Genomic DNA, 19,310 nt, shown 5'->3' on the forward strand with positions numbered 1-19,310 from the left:
CGTTTGGCCCGTCGGTACCTGTCAGCTGCTTCAGAAGTCCCACGAGCCAGCCAGGCCCAATAGAACTCCTTCTTCAGCTTGACGGCATCCCTTACTTCCGGTGTCCACCACCGTGTTCGGGGATTGCCGCCGCGACAGGCGCCAGAGACCTTATGGCCGCAGCTCCGAACCGCCGCCCCGACAATGGAGGCGTGGAACATAGTCCATTCAGACTCGATGTCCCCCGCCTCCCTCGGGACCTGGCTGAAGCTCTGTCGGAGGTGGGAGTTGAAGACCTCTCTGACAGGGGCCTCCGCCAAACGTTCCCAACAGACCCTCACTATGCGTTTGGGCCTGCCAGGTCTGTTCAGCTTTTTCCCCCGCCATCGAATCCAACTCACCACCAGGTGGTGATCAGTTGACAGCTCAGCCCCTCTCTTCACCCGAGTGTCCAAGACATATGGACGAAGGTCAGAAGAAACGACTACAAAGTCGATCATCGACCTCCGACCTAGGGTGTCCTGGTGCCAAGTGCACTGGTGGACACCCTTATGCATGAACATGGTGTTCGTTATGGATAAACCGCGACTAGCACAGAAATGCAATAACAACTCACTGCTCGGGTTCAGATCAGGGAGGCCGTTCCTCCCAATCACGCCCCTCCAGGTATCACTGTCGCTACCCACGTGGGCGTTAAAGTCCCCCAGTAGAACGACAGAGTCCCCAGTGGGAGCGCTTTCCAGCACGCCCTCCAGGGACTCTAAAAAGGCCGGGTACTCTACACTGCCGCTAGGCGCATAAGCACAAACGACAGTGAGAGACCGTTCCCTGACCCGAAGGCGTAGGGAGACAACCGTCTCATTCACCAGGGTAGACTCCAACACATGGCGGCTGAACTGGGGGGCTATTAATAAGCCCACACCTGCCTGCCGCCTCTCACCCTGGGCAACGCCAGAATAGTGGAGAGTCCACCCTCGATCGAGAAGAGTGGTTCCAGAACCCAAGCTGTGAGTGGAAGTGAGCCCGACTATATCTAGATGGTATCTCTCAACTTCCCGCACCAGCTCAGGCTCCTTCCCCGCCAGTGAGCTGACATTCCCAGTCCCAAAAACCAGAGTTGGCGCCCGAGGTTTGGGTCGGCCGGGCACTCAGCCCCGACCACTGCCCAAATCACAATGCACCGGCCCCTTACGGTTTCTCCGGCAGGTGGTGAGCCCACCGAAGAGCGGCTCCACGTCGTGGCTTCGGGCTGAGCCCGGCCAGGCCCCGTGGGCATAGACCTGGCCACCAGGCGCTCGCATGCGAGCCCCCCCCCCCAGGCCTGGCTCCAGGGTGGGGCCCCGGTGACCCCATACCGGGCGGGGTAAACGAAAGCCTTGATTTTTTCTTCATAAGGGGTTTTTGAACCGCGCTTTGTCTCGTCTGTCATCCAGGACCTGTCTGCCATGGGAGACCCTACCAGGGGCATATAGCCCCAGACAACATAGCTCCTGGACTCATTCAGGCACTCAAACCCCTCCACCACGGGAAGGTGGCGGTTCACGGAAGAGTGTGTGAGCTACTCACCCTACATAATATCTGTTGTAAGTTGCTTTGGAGAAAAGCATCAGCTAAATGAATAAATGTAAATATACAAAGCCCTGATCAAGAGGAGAGGATCAAAAAAGAGGTGCTGCTTGTAAAATAAGTTTCCAGTCAGAGTGGTCCTGTACAGGCACAACCTGACCAACAACATACTGTACCCAAGACTCCAGTGTAGCAAGAATTAAACTCTTGTACACTCATTTTGGGACTGTGGACAGGCATGGGAGGTCTGCCACTCAACGGCATGCCTGTGCAGCAAGATCAGTCTACAGTTTATTTTGACATACATCAAATTATTGGGGGGTTGAACCCTCATATCCAGAAATCAGTAGCCATCCAGACATGACTGGTGATCTGTGTGACCAAGCAAATACTTTGGGAAATGAGAACCCAGCTTGTCCAGACAGAGGTAGACTTGGGTATCCAGGGGGTTTTCTATAAAATCTGGGCTGGCCTTATTTTCAGGATGGAGAAGGATGTCACACAGTGGGGTTACTCAGAAGCAAAGGAACAGCTGGAGGCCTCTTTTGGTTGAAAGCCGTGTGTCTGTATGTATTGTGTTTCAGTTGTGTGTTATGTGTATTTAACATCAAGTGTAAAGTTTTTTAAATATTTAATAACTTTTACAATTTACATTTATTCACTTAGCAGACACTTTTGTCCAAAGCAACTTACAACAGATATTATGTAGGGTGAGTAGCTCACACACCTTATTCACCAAGGTGACTACATTGCTAGATACACTACTTACAAGGGGTTACTCATCCATGCATCAGTGAAACACACTCACATACTATGGGGGAACCTGAACAGCATGTCTTTGGACTGTGGGAGGAAACCAGAGCACCCAGAGGAAACTCATGCAGACACGGGGAGAACATGCAAACTCCACACAGACTGAGCAGGGATCGAAGCCACGTTCTCTCACACCACCCAGGCGCTGTGAGACAGCAGCGCTACTCGCTGTGCCACCCAATTTACTTATTAGATGACATGCCACATTTAAGTAGCCCTTTCATTAGCATCTATTTATTTTTAACTTAAGATAGTTACAATCAGGAGGGTGCAGTGGGTTGGACTAGGTCCTTCTCTCCCGTAGGTCTGGGGTTCAAGTCCTGCTCTTGCGACAGACTGGTGTCCTGTCCTGGGTGTGTCCCCTCCAGCCTTATGCCGTATGTTGCCAGGTTAGGCTCTGTGACCCTGTATGGGACAAGCGGTTCAGATGGTGTGTGTGTGTGTGTGTGGTTACAATCATTTACCCATTGATATGCTAAGTAATTCAGGATAAATACTTTGCTCAAGATTACTACAGCAGTTGATGAGGGTGTGAACCCTCTAATACTACCACTGACTGGTGGGGTTTATCATTTTATATTATACTTAGTATTTCTTTTTGTGCATGCTGTTTAAGATATGGGTAAAAATGTGAATTAAATACATTCAACCCGTGGTGGTGCAGTGGGTTGGACCAGGTCCTCCTCTCCCGTGGGTCTGGGGTTCGAGTCCTGCTGGGGGTACCTTGCGACGGACCGGCGTCCCGTCCTGGGTGCGTCCCCTCCGGCCTTACGCCCGTGTTGCCGGATAGACTCCGCGACCTCGTATGGGAGAAGCAGTTCGGAAAATGTGTGTGTACATGCAACCCGTTACGGGGAATTAAGGGGATGAGTGTCTGCTGGTCAGTGTGAAGAGCCTAGGCTAGGTGGGCAGACTGGATGAGGTGCAGGTCCTCCATTTTAAAGGGGGAAAAAAAGGACTGGTAGCATAATAGTTAGAGTTACTACCTTTGGATCCAAACAAGGGCTGCAGGTTTGATCCCTACCTCCGGCTGTTAAGCAAGGTTATTTCTATGCGCGTCGCGCCACTCTGTCTCTCGCTGTGCCGGTGTTCTGATAAGGTTCATAATGAACGCTGTCCGTGTGTCCTGCGATCCATTCGAACCCGGCGGAGCGCAGCACGCTACACTTTCTGTTCTTTGTAGACATGCATTAGCCTAGTTGTGAACGTGATGCGATCCGATTGCGAGACCCAGTAAATTATAAGAACAACGCAACGGCCGGAAAGACGTGTGATAATTTTCCTTAAGATATAATGGATCTGACAGAATCAGAAAGTCGCGTTTTTATAATATCATTGGTGTATGGTTTTTAATTTAAGTAACCAGTATGCAGTAAATATACGTTAAATACAGGTACTGTACTGTATTCCATACATCGGCAACCATACCGCGTCGCCTGTCGCCCCTCAGCGGCGTTTCCACTCGTGTTATGGTGAACGCGTCTTTCTAACCATGTCGAATCTGTTTTGGTTGAGTTAATGTACATATGTCATATTTTTTTCCAGAGCGGCACAAAAAAAAAGTAAGTAGTTCAGACTAAGTTTCAACAGTGTCAAACGCTCTAAATGTTAAATAGCCCATTTTGGTTTGAATTTTTTGTTCAAATTGTATCGAATGTGCTTATCTGTGCTACAAGCCGACAATCGGAAGCTTCACGTTGAAAGACCGTCATGGCGGCGTCCTCACAAAACGCGGAAACCAGTGCAATGTCGATAGGTTCGAGTCCCGATGGCGGGCAGTTGCAGTATAGCCTAATCCTAGAGCATCTGATCGGAGACAGGAGACAAGCGAAGGAGCTGAATCCGGCCGTGATGGGCGGTTTACCGAGCCCCCACAAGTCGGATGAGCAGAAGATGATGGAGCAGGGGATGGAAAGCTGCGCTTTCAAAGCGCTCCTGGCCTGTGTTGGAGGTACAGAGACCGCCTTCTCACACAGCGCTCCTGCTACAAATGTCATTGATCGGCAGGGCTATCAGTATCAAGTCTGAACAGTCCGCTTTAGACGCGCCCGACTTAAATCACTCCAGCAGGATTTTATACTGTCGGTTGTTGGTTCGAGTCTCACCTCCCGCCCCGGTGCCCGGCTTCCTTGAGTAAATCATGGGGGACCGGTGGCACAAAAAGGACTAAATTGCTTTAAGCAGAAGGTTGATGGGTGAGATTCCATGGCATTTTTCCAGTAAAACCATGGAGTCATTACTGATGTGATCACATGTTTACAAGGGTGTTCTGGTGAACTGATGCCTCTAAATAGAAATTGTGAGTGTATTACACTGCTGTCTGGGTAGTGTCCTCAGCATTGTAAGATGCCTTGAAGGCTTAAATTATAAAAATTAATGAAAATTTAAAGGGTAATATTGTGTGTGTGTCAACAATCTGATCAGAAAGATGCTGCTGTGCCACTAGCGAGTGACCTGTTCACAATCTCCTGCTGCAGGCTTTGTTCTCGGAGGAGCCTTTGGAGTCTTCACAGCAGGCATTGATTCCAATGTTGGGTTTGACCCCAAAGACCCGATGAGGACCCCGACTGCCAGGGAGGTGCTGAGGGACATGGGCCAGAGAGGAATGTCGTATGCCAAAAACTTTGCCATCGTGGGTGCAATGTTCTCCTGCACTGAGTGCATTATTGAATCAGTAAGTTAAGGTGCTTTATGGTGGCTCTCAGTTGAACCCGAATCCGGAGTGGAGCCCTGAGCTGGTCCCAGAAGTGTCCTGATGCTGCAGTCCCCGTAGTCTTGGGCCAAGTCACTTTGCAGTGGCTTGGAAATGTTGGCAACACTGGCTTTTGAGCTTATTATTAAATATGCTTATTTAGCTGTTACTTGTCATGTTCCAGGCAACTTAAAGCCTAAGTTTATACATTACAAAATTCTTACAATATTGGGAGTCATTTCTTCCGTTCAATTCTCCCCCCTCCACCAGCACAGAGGCAAGTCCGACTGGAAGAATGCTGTGTACAGTGGCTGTGTTACTGGGGGGGCCATTGGATTCCGGGGTATGTATCGTATCTCAGTAAAACAGTTGCATGCATTATATTTTAGATAAATTCTGTGGCCACATTTTCTGTATTGGTCTCTCTGGTTTAGTGCACCAGCAAGAGGAAGCACCATAGTTAAGGACACAGACATTTAACCACAAGTGCAGGGAGGGAATAGGGTGTTAATCCCAAAAGTCTCCATTAAAATATTTCTGTGTAAATGAAGTAAACAAAGTTGTTTTGGATAAAGTGCAGAGTGAACATCTGACCAGTGCAGACCAACATAAGGCATCCACACCACATTTTGGCACCATTTTCAAAAAGTTAATACACATATCCCCCATTAATCAATCCAGTTTGTTCATGAAAATGCTGAATATGGAGAAGCAGACAAATGACTTATTCCATTAAATTTTGTTGGGAAATATTCAATTCCTTTTAAGCCCATTCTGAGTTTATTCCAAAATCACCATAAATTATTCCTAACATTGTAAGGAAAAAGTAGTGTAATATAGTAAAATTTTTGCTTTACTTTTTTGTTAGTCATTCTTAAATTTAATTAATCTGGCACTTTTGAAAGTGTCAATCACAAATTGCACTCACGGTATTAGCAGAAACAATGGTGCCACAGCTTCCTCACAATTTTGTCTTTTTTTTTTAAAGTATACATTTAAAAAGAGGTTAGAATGAATTTTCTTATTTCCTTATATTTTATGCTAATGATGGTGTTCAGACCCCTCACAGAACACAGCCTGGGTCTGTAAGGTAAATGGGAACTGGTTGTGGAAGTTTTGTTGTATATAAACAAACAAAACTTTCATAAACATACTATGATTATTTACATGGACAATCTTAAGGAAGTCATTAAATAATAAAGCAGAGTGTCTGTCACACCAGAACAATGAGGGATGAGTGTATAGGTTAGATGGATGTGTGTGGTACTCACGTATAGTGACTTCTGTGTAAAAGCACAGCGGTGTAATGTTGTGGCTCTGCCTGTGCCAGCCAAATTTAACATTCTGCAGAGCTGCTCCACTGCCCACTCATACCCATGTACTGTACTGTGTGACAGTAATGGCTCTTTTACTGTGAATGGTACCTGCTTTGACATCCCTCCCCCCTCCCCAACAGCTGGCCTGAAGGCAGGAGTACTGGGCTGCGGAGGCTTTGCTGCATTTTCTGCTGCAATAGAGTACTACCTACGATGAGCCCAATGCCTAGACTTGCCCCCTGCGGTGACCCTTCCTCTGACTGTCTGTTGCCCATTATTGCTGGAGGACATTTGGGCAGCTGCTGCATTGAATCTGTTGGCACCCTTGGCCTATCAGGATCCAAGAAGGGAGGACCATGTATAGGGTGCTGAGGGAAGACAAACACATGCAACTCAGTTCCTAAAATCTTAAAACATGTCATGTACATTTTAAGTCTTTCTTCATGCTGTTGAAATGATGTTCAGTGCTGTGTGTAAGAAAAGCATGGATAAGCAAGCAAGGAAACTTGTTACCCTTTTTATTTTCCTAAAAAAAAAAAAAAAAAGGTTCACATCAACATTTACCCTTAATACAGTATACTCAATACCTTCCCAATGGAAGTAAAATACATGTTTTTCCTCCCTTTTAATCATATTAAAAATATCATTACTTATCTAACAGTGCTTATTTCAAGATAAGTTGCAGGCTTGATAGCAGAAAGGTTCAATTTGCAAGGCTCTACAGCAATGCCAATGTGGGACAACTGGGTGATGATGGGGGACTTGTTTCCAGCCTGACTGATAAGCTGAACATGCAGTGAGGGCAGTAACATCAGTCATCCCATGGCTCCAAAGCAGAGTGCTGCTGCACACATACAAGCGCAATGGATTGACTTGGAAAGTTTTACTTTATTTTTTATCTTTAACTGAATGTTCTTAACGCATCCCCCTTTACTTCTGAGTGAAAAGGTTCAAGAACCATCTGTCAATTTGTATGGAATTTTTGTTCACACTACAGTACAGTTCAGCCAACATGACTAAATGAAAACTAAAATCACCACTAATGGGTAAACAGCAGACCAACCCCATAGTTATTCTATAGATGTACTGGACTGTACAGGCACACTTAATATATATATATATATATATATATTTATAATAAATAGGGCAAATTTGGCCTAAACTCACAAGAGAGAGAGGGCTGTGCTCCTGAATTGCATGGAGCTCCTCCCCGAGATGTTGAGAGAGAGAAGATGCAGACAGTCCTCCTGGGATTACTGTCTTCTCTCTGAGCCCCAGGGACACACACACGCACACACACACACCACTCCTGAATCACATGCACAAAGCAGAGGAAACAAACCATTGAACAAATATTTATAAAACATGTAAAATGCCATTTCTGAAATGCCTCTGAAGAAAAAAGTAACAGGAAATTCTGGAACGACTGGACTGGAGACACCACCATGCTACACAGTCACAATGCACCACGTTCACTACTCCCGCTGGGTAGTGGTGGGCCGGCCGTGGAGTCCCTCATTGAGCTGCAGCAACAGCACTGTGGTCCCTGCTCTCTAATGCTGCAGGCACTTGGGGGACAGATGAACGCAATATCCTCCGTGGCCATTAAAGGAGGGAAAATAAATAGAGGGGCGGAGCCTTCCTCAGGCAGTGAGATGGATCCTGCACCCTTCTGGCCAGCTGTAGGCAGGGCGGAGCGTTGGCTATCCAAGGAGAGACGTCAACTGCTCCTGACACTCCTCAGTACTGAGCAGGCAGATCCAGGCTGACACACTCAAGACAAACACACACAATGTGACTAAGGAATGCAAGAAGGGCACAGTGTTTCTTTTATTGTTTGCTTTTTCCTGTCTGTTGCTGGCACTGTACAGTACAAAGGAGTGTTGGGAGATGTTGACGTGGCCGGTTGCTCGTTTGCGGCCCAAGGTTAGACATCCGTGGAGAAGTAGAGGGTGTTGCGCTTGAGCTCTGTGAAGGAGATGGGTGGGTGCTGAAGATAATAGAGAAGCACTTGGACCTGAGAGGAGAGAAATCAGACAGTGAGATCACACACTTGGAGCCTCATCTCATTCCAGCTCTTCTCTCCTACACACTCAACACTTTATTTTTATGCCACATCCATAACGACGACACACTGTGGAGACAAACTGTCCACAGTGTTCTAGGGACAAAGCTGAAGGTACAAAAGACTTCCAGTAATTCTTTTTATAATTTGTTGTCCCATTTCATGCAGAAATGATGAAGACCGCAGTTGGTAGGAAGCTTCTGCATGGTAAAGAAAAGCTTCCCTGGTGCACACACTATGTGAGTGTGCGTGCATGCGCACACATACGTGCATTGCCATGGCACCGTGTTGCCAAGAGTGATTGTGGAAGAAGCGATGCTGGGGTCAGGACATGTGAAACTTACACCAGGCAGGTATTTATATTTTCTGATGGGGTCAAACCATAACAGCTGTACTGTTGGAATGGTTCACTCGTTAACGGTTAAATCATGATGGGTTTTTCACCTCCTCAAACCCCTGTTGCTAGATTTACTTGTTGGTGGACACTCAGCGAGTTCAACCATTTAAAGCCCTGTCACCTGACTCCAGTGAATTGACTACTGTAGCTTAGCAGGTTCTGCTCATTTACCCATGCAAAAAACCTCATGCATGATGTTACCTAAATTCAAGTGGGAAACATAAATCCCGTTCAACAACAACAAATGGAGCAGGATGATAATTTGGTTTATTTCCTTGTCCATTTATTTTGTAAGATGGGATTCTTGTTTAAATGCAGGTACCGATGTTGGTAGCTCTGGCTGTACTGCAGGTCCAGCTGGCTGTCACTGTGCTCGAGTGACCGTGCACATGCAGTGTCCTTTTGGTCAGAAACGCCATCTGTACTTTGGGAACTATTTCAAGTTAAGGGTTTTTGAGAGGCTTCATTGTAAAAATTAAACATGCAGGACGTACTAAAGTTTGCACATTTTAACTTTCTGGGAAACATGGTACAAATTGCTCAGAAATGTTTAAAAATGTCAAGCACAGAGCAGAATCTTGTGAATTTAGCATTGATACTTTCAAGTGTCCCAGAGTCACAGTTCAGCAGCATTCATCTCCTCATCTGTAGATCTGTGCCGCATCTGGTCCATCACATTTGGCCTCTGTGACACACTAGGACTGCAGTAAACACAAGGCACATTTCACCTGACCTGTGCCATGACGTCGTGTGACCAGATGTCTGAGGCTAGTGTGATGTGTCCCTTGTTGCTCTCCTCAGATGGCCTCAGCAGAGTGGGCCCAAACACAGTGGCCAGGTTGTGGAGAGACATCTTGTTGACAGGCTCCTTCTCAGCAACCCTGTGCAGACAAAGTCCTTGAGAGTGAGAGAGACCCCAGCAGCTATGCGCTGTGATGCTGAGTGTGTTGGAAATGACAATATGAAGCTGCTCGTATCCACGGAGAAATGTCCTTAGGAACACGGAGCTAATCTATTAATGCAAGGACAAAAGTGCACCAATCTGGATTAATGACTTGCGCAGACATGCGGACCGCATCTCAAACACAGTATGCTCATGTCCTGGGATACTGGAGAACAGTGTTTTGAGCTCAGTGTCACACAGCTCACTGGTAACACACTGGTTGTGAACACAGTGGTGCCTTTGTTTCTGCTACTGCTTCCACAGAATTTGACCGCAGTTACACGTAATGTAGTCTTTTACTCATCTATACCACACTATGCCTGAACATCAGACTGAGCTTCTCTAAATGTAGGATGCCACAACCTCACACTTGGTGTGGACATGTATACATGCAGCACGTATTTGTGTGTATCAGCAGTCTTGGACTGTACATAACACACCTTTATAACCAAAAGAAAAAGGATGCTTGTAAACGTGCCTGCAGAGAAGCCCATGTTGTGCCCACAATAATGAGGAGGTCCTTGACACAGTCATATGCTCATGGCTTCTGTGTGACCATGGACACCTTGGTCTGGACCTGTCAGAACATTCCTTTTTCAGCTCTGCTTGCAATACGGGCTGTCCAGACTGTCCAGAGCAGAAAGATTGGCTTCCTCTGTGGCTGTGGACGGTCTGGACACAGCGCCAAGGGACCAGTGTGGGTTTCACGTACATCTATTCCTTTAGCGTACATTTTTCTCCAAAGTGCTGTACAGCTCAGACTGAACAAAAGTGCATTTCACTAGCACTTGGAGACATGTGACACACAAAAGCACAGTCAATTTATCTGATGTCACCATTTAAACCAGCATACATTACACAGGTAGCAGCTTATAGAGTTGGCAGAGTATACTTTATTTTAACTAGATAATGTCTGCAAGTGTTTGGGTTAATAGATTGGAGGTGACATAATTTCAGCAACCATGGCTAATAATGGCTCCAAGTCCATAAATACAGAGGAAAAAAGTTTTCTAAACTAGTGTAAACTAAAACTATTAAATATTAAAAAGTAGCATGCATTAACAATGCAGGGTCATCATCTGGTGATATTTTCCTTCATAAGTACATGCTCTACAGTAGCACTGAATTGCCTCTCATATGTTTTGTACCTCTAGTACATCTGGATATGGGTCTCATGCCATGTATTGTTAATTGCTCTGCTGGACAAGTCCATCTTATACTTTTTCATTTCTGCACCAGCAAGATTTGCCTTTCTTTGCTCATTCTCCTTGTATTGTACTGAGGACTGTCTTGGTGGGGTTTCCTTGAGAAACATACTGTAATCTCAGTGAGATTTTGCCTGGATGAACATACAATATTAATCTGAAATTGAATTGAATTGAAATGAGAAAACAAAAAATAGTTTTTCCCCCCGATTATTCTATTACACTAACTTCTGACTATAAAAAAGACGTAACCAGAATTCTGGTAGTTTTTGTGCTTTCCATACTGTCCAGTCCCACTTATCCCAGCATGAAGCTACCACTTGGCCAGCAATGTGGTACAGCACACACAAGGAGGGGAAAGGGTGGGGGGGGGTGGTGGTTTACCAGGGTTCCTCAGAGAGTTTCCACTGTGGTCTGGCAGAGAAGTGCCGTGATCAGGAGAGAGCAACACATGACCTGAGCCTAGCAGGACGTGATGACCAGTACAAGACATAGCAGTGACCACTTTCTGACCACTACTTGCATCACAAGACTGATGTGAGGGCCCTGCAGTACAGCAGTGAGCTGCAAAGCAAACACTTGTGTGATGTACTGAAAAGCTGCAGGTAGTGCTTGCATTTGTACTGCACACAGTTGTTTACATTTGCTGCTGTATGCATTGTCACTAAAGGTGTTATCATTCCGAATTCAAATCAACGTGAAACAGTAAAGAAACATATAAAATTTCAGCTTCATGGTGCACTGAGAAGATACAGGGAGTCATTTTCACAGCTGACTAGAGGAACAGATGCCTCTCCCTTGGAAACCCTTACCTCTTAAGGTGCTCCAGCAGGGTAAGGAAGGTGATGAGGTTGGGGTCAGGGAGGGAGCGCAGGAGATGCATCATGCAGTTCTCCTTAGCAGCCGGGTCTGACAGCGCTAGGGCCGAGGAAGACGGAGATTGTTCATAGTGCACAGCTGCATTAATTAATAATTCCCATGTCAGCGCACTCCCGATAAACTTCTTACACGGTTCCAGTAGCAACCCACAGTCGACCACCAAGTAGAACACATGACAGTAGATACAGTACTGCAGTGTTATGCTTTTACAAGGTGACTTCCAGTGTTAGAAGAGCAATTTTTCAATTCAATTTATTTTTATAGTGTTCTTCTTACACAGTGACAGAGTGCTGAACAAAGGAATAAGACAAAGAAACAAATAAGACAGTTGACTAAATATTAGAATCATACATTATCCATGCAGTTATTAAAGCTGTCAGTATGCTTACTGGTCTAGGAGGAAAGGAAAAAAAAAAACTCCGAACAAAAATCAAGGGAGAAAAAACCAACTCATGTACGGTGTAAATGTTCATGCACTGTAACTTCATGAGCATCCCCAGATAAGCCTTTATTCAGCCGCTACTCCGGCATTGTATGTGATTGTCTGTGTGTCTTATAAAATTTAAAAAAAAAAAAAAAAATTGGTAGGAGGGTATCAGGATTTGTCTATCCTGTGTTTTATGCACCTACTTGAACAGTGAACTTTGGTGCAGCAAGCGAAAGGTAACAAACTAGGTTTACTTCAGTCACATGTCTGCAGCCATGTCTTTCTTTTAATGTAATGCATAAATTGTATTTTTGCTGAGATGTGTGTCACTTTGGACAAAAGCATCTGCTAAATGAATAAATGTAATATAAATGTATGTAAAAACCTCTTGGGGTCCAAGTGCCAATGGCTGCCAACCCATCCTGGGCATTCTAGACTAAAAAAGACTTAAGTCAATTTAAGGCAACTAAAAATAACATTGTAAATGAGTGTTAATTTCATGTCCTATTTAATATAGCTTTCATGTACTCATCTTACTGCATCAATTTAGGGCAGGTAATGAAAGGGACTACATCAGGAGAAGGATTCAAACCCAACATCTGAGTCAAACGATAATGAGCCTGAACTGCTATGAGCTAATGTGGAATAGTACCATCACATGAAATAATGTACAGAACTGGGGTGTGCAGTACCTATGCCCTCCATGAACGCTGGGTACAGACGGTCTGTGAGCAGGGGTTCAGGCAGCTCCCGGAAGTACAGCTTCAGTGTACCGGCTATGGCGTTGATGTCCATGTCACTCAGCATCACCAAGATGTCTTTGGTATCTGTGGAGAGAGGAGGTAAGGTGTCCTGACTGCTCTTTTTCCATCCCAGAAACAGATGTAACACCACTCACAGAGCCCTTAGAAACCTTTCTGAGGACATCCTTAGTAAAGGAAAGACCACAGCATTTCTGGCCAAGGGCCTGTCATTTCCACATGTTGCTTCTCTTACTTGTATCGAACGCTGCCTTCAGGGCCTGGATGTCTGTGGCAACACCTGAGATCCTGTAGATGCCCACCTCCTCGATACCCCTCTTCTCTACCTCTTCGATGCACTGGCGGACAATGTAAGGCACCTTGGAGCGCTCCCGCCTGTCAGGAAGGACACATAACATTGGGATTGCGTTATTTCTGTGACGAGGGGCTGGGCAAGGTGATGACATGGCCTACCCCCTGAGCAGTGTGAAAGCAGTACAACATTCATAGGATGGTTGGGAGAAATTCAGTATCTTACTTTGTCACCACACTGATCTTCACTCCAAACACGCCACTCTGCTTTTTTGACGGCGTTCTCTTCAAGCTCAAGTCCCGACTTGTGAACTTCATGGAGAACTCCACTTTGATCTGAAAAGAGCCAGGTCAAGACTTTAAACTATGGGCAGTAGCAGCAGATGTCCATTAAGGCCTATTTTCATGTCAAACAGCAACTGCTTCCTCTTCATCATTTCATGAAGAGTCACTGCTGGGGGTCCCCCACCCTCCCAACTCCTTACCCCATTCATTTCTATCACATCCATGTGCCAGTTCTTGGACTGTACAGTCTGGGGATCCAGCTGAAAGAAAAGTAAAGAATGACATTCAGGATGTTACTATTCCCATCATGTGTCGTGTGTGTGTGTGTGTGTGTGAGAAAGAGAGATTGTTTTTATATCCCAAGCATTATAGTCAACTCAGACACAGAGCAGAACAGAACTGTTCTGTGTCACTATGAACATGTTTCTACACTGCTCCAAAAAACTTCCTCAAGATTGTTAGCCAAACACCTTCACACAGGAAAACATGAGCCCACACATTTACATTACATTTATTTATTTAGCAGATGCTTTTCTCCGAAGCGACTTCCAATGGATATCATACATCCAATGGATATCATACATCAGCCTACACACCTTATTCACCAAGGTGACTTACAATGTTAGATACACTACTTACAATGGGTTACTCATCCATACATCAGTGGAACACACACACTCTGTCACTCACACACTATGGGGAAACCTCAACAGCATGTCTTTGGACTGTGGGAGGAAACCCACACAGACATGGGGAGAACACGCATCTTCCAGAATGTTCACAGCAAAGAGCAGCCAGAATAGGGGCTTGACAGCAATGCTCCCCCACATACAAACACGTGTGTGTGTGTGCACACTCCCCACAGGATGGCGAAACTACACTCTGTTCAGAAAACTGTCCAGCACTGACAGGCAGTCCTCAGTGAAACCTGTGTTCAAACCTATTAATTGTTCCTCAAGTTTCGAGTCCCCAGCTAAGCCCTGGGATGGAACTGAGCCTTTCCAATTTTGCAGCAGTGCCACAACTTCAAATGGCAAGCATAATTAAACAACTTTTACCCTATTAGAGATACTGAACTCTGATAAAACAAAGAGACATACTGTGAAAACCAGGTACTAACCATTCCTTCAAAGCTCATAGTGATTGCAGTGAAAGTGCAAAGCAGGAAAAGAGTATTTCACCATGTTTTTCAAACACATTACCACGCTTCAGCTCACAGCTTGGAGATGTGGCTGACATGGTGCACAGCAGAGACCTTTCCCTAGAAGGACCAAAAATCATCAGAACATCATCATGACTATGAACATGAGCATGAAGAGCTCAGCTGTAGGCTGTCCCAAGTACCATGCAGTTCCCAGCACACACCTGAGGTCCCCAACACTGCTCATTAGAATCACAGTGACTCTGAAGCTCTGCCAAGGGTTTGGAACCACTTTCCCCTCCATGGTCCAGCATCACTGTGATATTTCTGTAGTGACTCAAAAAGAGGCCATTTTCCATTGCCTGGTGGAAATTCCCAGACAGGCCCATCTATATTTAAATCCCTGGGAACTTCACGTCCAAGCTTGACATTTGCTGCCCCCCGTTACACTTGTGAAAACTGAGCTCAGGAGCAAGGTCTCTGTGTTTTGTGTGTAGAGCTCCAGTGGTTCTGTGATTTATTTGGGGAGTGTGAAGGGATCTGGTGCTCACGCAGAACCATCGGAGCTCTGATCCACAGTGCTGGGGCGTCAACACCGATCTTCACCCGAAACAATGTGAATTTCCTGATAATCCATCACATGTGGTGTCTTTAGCTAATTGTTTTACCAATATAAAATTATGGATGAGTAAAAAATTTTTTATCTCTAAATGTCAGTAAAACAGAGGTACTTGTGGTGGATGGTGATGCCAAAGCTCTTGACACAATCATGCCAATCGTTACAACAAATGGTATTAGTTTCAAGCATACAAATTATGTCAAGGATTTGGGTGTCCTGTTGAGATAGAAATGACAGCTTTCCATCCAAGTAAATGCTTTGACTAAGTCATGCTTCCTCTTCAGTTAAACACAGCTAAATTATGGCAATTCCTGTGTAGACAGGATGTTGAGAAATTGGTTCATGCTTGTGTTTCGAGCAAGCTGGACTATTGTAATGCTTTATTATTGGGTTGTCCATACCAGACTGAATCCATACTACAGTTGGTACAAAATGCTGCTGCGAGAATTGTCACTAGAACTAGAAAGTATGACCATATAACACCGGTACTAGAATCGTTGCATTGGCTCCTGGTCGCGTTTTGAGTTGATTATAAAATCCTACTTTTGACCTATAAGGCAGTACATGGCTTTGCTCTGGCTTACCTTTGTGAAATTATTGATTCTTCTACCCCAGGATGATATCTTTGTTCACTGAATGCAGGTTACCTTATAGTATCTATGATCAATAAGACCTTAGTAGGAGGTTGCGCCTTTAGTTAGAGCACCTAAACTGTGGAATACTCTACCAGTTACTGTCAGAAATGCCCCGTTTGTCTCTGTCTTCAAATCCAGACTAAAGACTTGCATGTTTACTCAGGCGTTCCACCTCGAAATGTAATTCCACTTGCCTGTTTTTTTTACCACCTTTATACCAATGCATATTCAATTGACTTGTTTAAGTTATAAATTACAAACAAATTACTAACTCTGTTCTTTCTCCTTGTTGAGCATTGTCTCCCTACATAAGACTTTGAGGAGGCCGACCGGTGGTCACAGACGAATCCCATGCTGACTGAAGATGATGACCAACTGCCATGATGGACGAAACGTACCATGCTCAGCTGGGGATTCAAGCTACCATATGGCAACAATATCATTATTACTTGTAAACTGGCTCTGAAGAGCTGAAGAAATAAAAATAAGTGTTATGAAACAGTGCTGCTAAAAGGATGAACAGGCAAAGCGACCAGATGTATTGGTATCCAGCTCCGTTCCAAAGTCAGGTATATTGATGGTGCTAGTTGTGTGCATCCCATGACACGGCTGAGACCTTTCACATGGTTAGACAATCTTCAGCCTGTCCTAAATGCATCCTCACAAATGCACAACAGAGATGGGAAAAATAAATAGTTCCCCTGCTTTTTTTTTTTCCCCCACTTCCCAGTGGAACAAGGGAAGGTTACATAAAAAAGCAGTCAGTTGCCTGTGCTGAATGAGAACAGGAATGTTCAGGATCCAAGCTCCTGTGCGATGGAACACACTTTCATCCTCCTGCAGCTGATGTGCAAAAATGCTGCTGTTCCAGAGTACTACTTCACCAGGTTGTACACTTGATTTTCATGACTTAGGGCAGCATCGCACTGTTAAAGCAACCATCCAGGGAAACATGCACCCGGCACAGCGACACAGCAAGCAGTGCTGTTGTCTTTCAGCACCTGGACGGTGCGAGAGGAAGTAAGTTCAATCCCTACTCAGTCTGTGTGGAGTTGGCATACTACCTATGTGTTTATGTGGGTTTCCTCCAGGTGCTTTGGTGTCCTGCCACCACTGGGGTGGCTAAGTTGCCTGTAGAGAGTGAGTGAGTGTGTGAGAGAATAAGAGAGAAAGTGTCCAGTCTGCAACCCACAGCAGAGCAGCACATAATGTAGGAGGCAGTACAAGAGACACATGGTTCTGAGGATCTATTCCAGCTAAAACAAGCATGCTGTTCTTCTACCACACTTGTAGCTCAGAAATAAAGGTTCTTTGGAGACTTGATGATAAAAGATTTATGAGTGCCCACAAAAACGGCACCCATTTATGCTAAAATATCACCAAATCCAATTAAAATGGACACTAGTTCAATAGTTAACATCAGTTACTGAAACATGGAAACTTCCCTTCATTAATCATTCATTCTCATGTTCTACATAAGGAGTTTTAGCTTCTGCCCTCTGGGAGGTATTTTAGGGTGCCAGACTGTAAGAAGAGTAAGTACAAACATTCTTTTATTCCTCATTCCATCACATTACTGAATCAACAGAGCAGCTCAAGGAGGTAACCCCCCCTCTACCCTACGCACACATATTTGCGCGCACACACACACACACCATTAATTGTATGGATTTTGATTGATGTACCTGCACTAAATGCAAATGCATATTTATTCATGCTGTTTCTGTGGATTTGTATTTATGTAATGGCTTTTTAGCATTTTGTGTGATGTCTGAGGTAAACTGATTGCTGAGCTGGTGGAGCAAGACAAATTTCTATGCAAATAGACAAAGTGTTATCTTATTCTGTAACACTGTATGCCTTACTATTGTCAGTACTGTGCCTCTGTCTTCCTGCATTCGTCCAGCTCTTTCTGAGTTCCTAAATACATGGGCTTTAACTCTCACAAATGCAACATAAATATGATTCAGTGTTTCAGGTGGACTGAAGACTATACCATACAGTAAGTAAGTCACCTTGGACAAAAGTGTTAAAGTGCTCTGTGTCACTGCATCAGAAAAAGGGTCAGCTAAACATTTGTTAATAATTGTAGTATCTTTCTTTGCAGAACAGCCCCTGCTAAATGAATGAATGTAAATGTCTTGTGCTGCCCAGTGATCATTAAATCCAAATTTAGTCCATCTGAATGCAAAGAAATGCCTCATAAGTCAAAGCAGGGATACTGAATGAAACTCAGAGTAATTCTTGTACCTCGTGAATTCTACTATGCCTGAAGAATCTACTCCGCCCTCCTCCTCCTCCCTCCTCTCACACCACTGATGATTTTTCCTCATCTTTCAGAGACAAGGTCAATTCTATCATGGACAAGATCTTGGCATCCTCCTCTTAAGTACAGTTAGTTTCCTTCCTTCACCACATGCACCAGCGTTCATCACACAAGTAGCTGCATAAAACTTTACCAGAATATTGCTGATTCCTAATCACCTTCCAAGTAGTTTTTTTTTTTTTTTGACGATACATATAAACATTTACGTTACATTGCAGGAGTGGCTTTGCAAAGGACTGATCCGAATATTATCATGAACATGTATACCTTACAGGCGTGAACATTTATACCTTACATGATCTTAAAAGATCATGGGCGAAGTGAGTTCGGAAGAGATGAGTTTTAAGACCCTTTTTAAATGTGAACAAAGATTCAGCAGTTCTGAACAAGAGGGGGAGGTCGTTCCACCACAATGGAGCCAGAACCGAGAACCTCCCTGCTTTACCTTTCGTGCGTAGGCAGGCAGGCAGATGTGGAAGAGCATAGCAGTCTGGCTGGTGTGTAGTGAAGCGTGTGGCCTCTTCAAAGTGCATGTTTACCACCAAGCATTGTAAATAATGAAAAGGGTAGAAAATATGCAAAAAAAGCACTATGCTAATGGGAAGACATGCATTCACACCTCAAAACATGCAGGGAACTGGGAGGATGCCACTTCCTGCCTTGTCTGACTATGCCGACTTGCACATAACGTATTTCAGATGTTTTGCGTAAAAAAAAAGCACTATCCATAAATAATGTGTATGCTGGAATTTTTTTTTTTTTTAAACACATAAATCTGTATTTATGCAAGTTGAATTTACATAAAGATGTGTGTCTGTATCTGCATTCCTCACCCAGAATGATCTTTTTAATCAAAGTATGTTTCTCTCCTGGTCAGCTAGGCATCAAAGGAACTGCACTGAAGTGGTTTGAGTTCTACCTATCAGGTAGATCCTACAAAGTGGTCTGACAGGGTGTCCAATCATCCCCT

At 44.7% G+C, this 19,310-nt stretch overlaps 2 protein-coding genes across 6 annotated transcripts in view; one reads left to right on the forward strand and one right to left on the reverse strand.

The window, feature by feature from the left end:
* The first annotated feature begins 3,135 nt into the window (after positions 1–3,135).
* timm22 (translocase of inner mitochondrial membrane 22 homolog (yeast)) lies at positions 3,136–6,919 on the forward strand. Its single transcript, XM_018755347.2, has 4 exons — positions 3,136–4,309; positions 4,836–5,032; positions 5,321–5,393; positions 6,507–6,919. Exons 1-4 carry the CDS (start codon positions 4,069–4,071, stop codon positions 6,581–6,583), a joined length of 588 nt encoding a protein of 195 aa, XP_018610863.1. The 5' UTR covers positions 3,136–4,068; the 3' UTR covers positions 6,584–6,919.
* Positions 6,920–7,005: 86 nt separating this feature from the next.
* abr (ABR activator of RhoGEF and GTPase) overlaps positions 7,006–19,310 on the reverse strand; it is a 117,622-nt gene continuing 105,317 nt past the window's right edge. For all 5 annotated transcript variants that reach the window (XM_018755343.2, XM_018755341.2, XM_029250795.1 and 2 more), the window contains 7 exons: positions 13,820–13,879; positions 13,561–13,670; positions 13,279–13,418; positions 12,975–13,109; positions 11,789–11,894; positions 9,562–9,709; positions 7,006–8,383 (listed from right to left, as the gene is read on the reverse strand). In XM_018755343.2, coding sequence (XP_018610859.2) covers positions 8,294–8,383; positions 9,562–9,709; positions 11,789–11,894; positions 12,975–13,109; positions 13,279–13,418; positions 13,561–13,670; positions 13,820–13,879 — 789 coding nt within the window. In that variant the 3' untranslated portion in view covers positions 7,006–8,293. The remainder of the gene's footprint in view (positions 8,384–9,561; positions 9,710–11,788; positions 11,895–12,974; positions 13,110–13,278; positions 13,419–13,560; positions 13,671–13,819; positions 13,880–19,310) is intronic.

The sequence above is a fragment of the Scleropages formosus genome, chromosome 4 (assembly GCF_900964775.1).
Source record: "Scleropages formosus chromosome 4, fSclFor1.1, whole genome shotgun sequence".
Classification (NCBI taxonomy): domain Eukaryota; kingdom Metazoa; phylum Chordata; class Actinopteri; order Osteoglossiformes; family Osteoglossidae; genus Scleropages; species Scleropages formosus.

What these genes read in the sequence shown, in the direction of transcription:
- timm22 (XM_018755347.2), top strand. Translation starts at nt 4,069, where the DNA reads ATGGCGGCGTCCTCACAAAACGCGGAAACCAGTGCAATGTCGATAGGT. An exon ending in GCTCCTGGCCTGTGTTGGAG is followed by an intron (nt 4,310 to 4,835) that starts GTACAGAGACCG and finishes CTCCTGCTGCAG; the next exon opens with GCTTTGTTCTCGGAGGAGCC. An exon ending in GGGGGCCATTGGATTCCGGG is followed by an intron (nt 5,394 to 6,506) that starts GTATGTATCGTA and finishes CCTCCCCAACAG; the next exon opens with CTGGCCTGAAGGCAGGAGTA.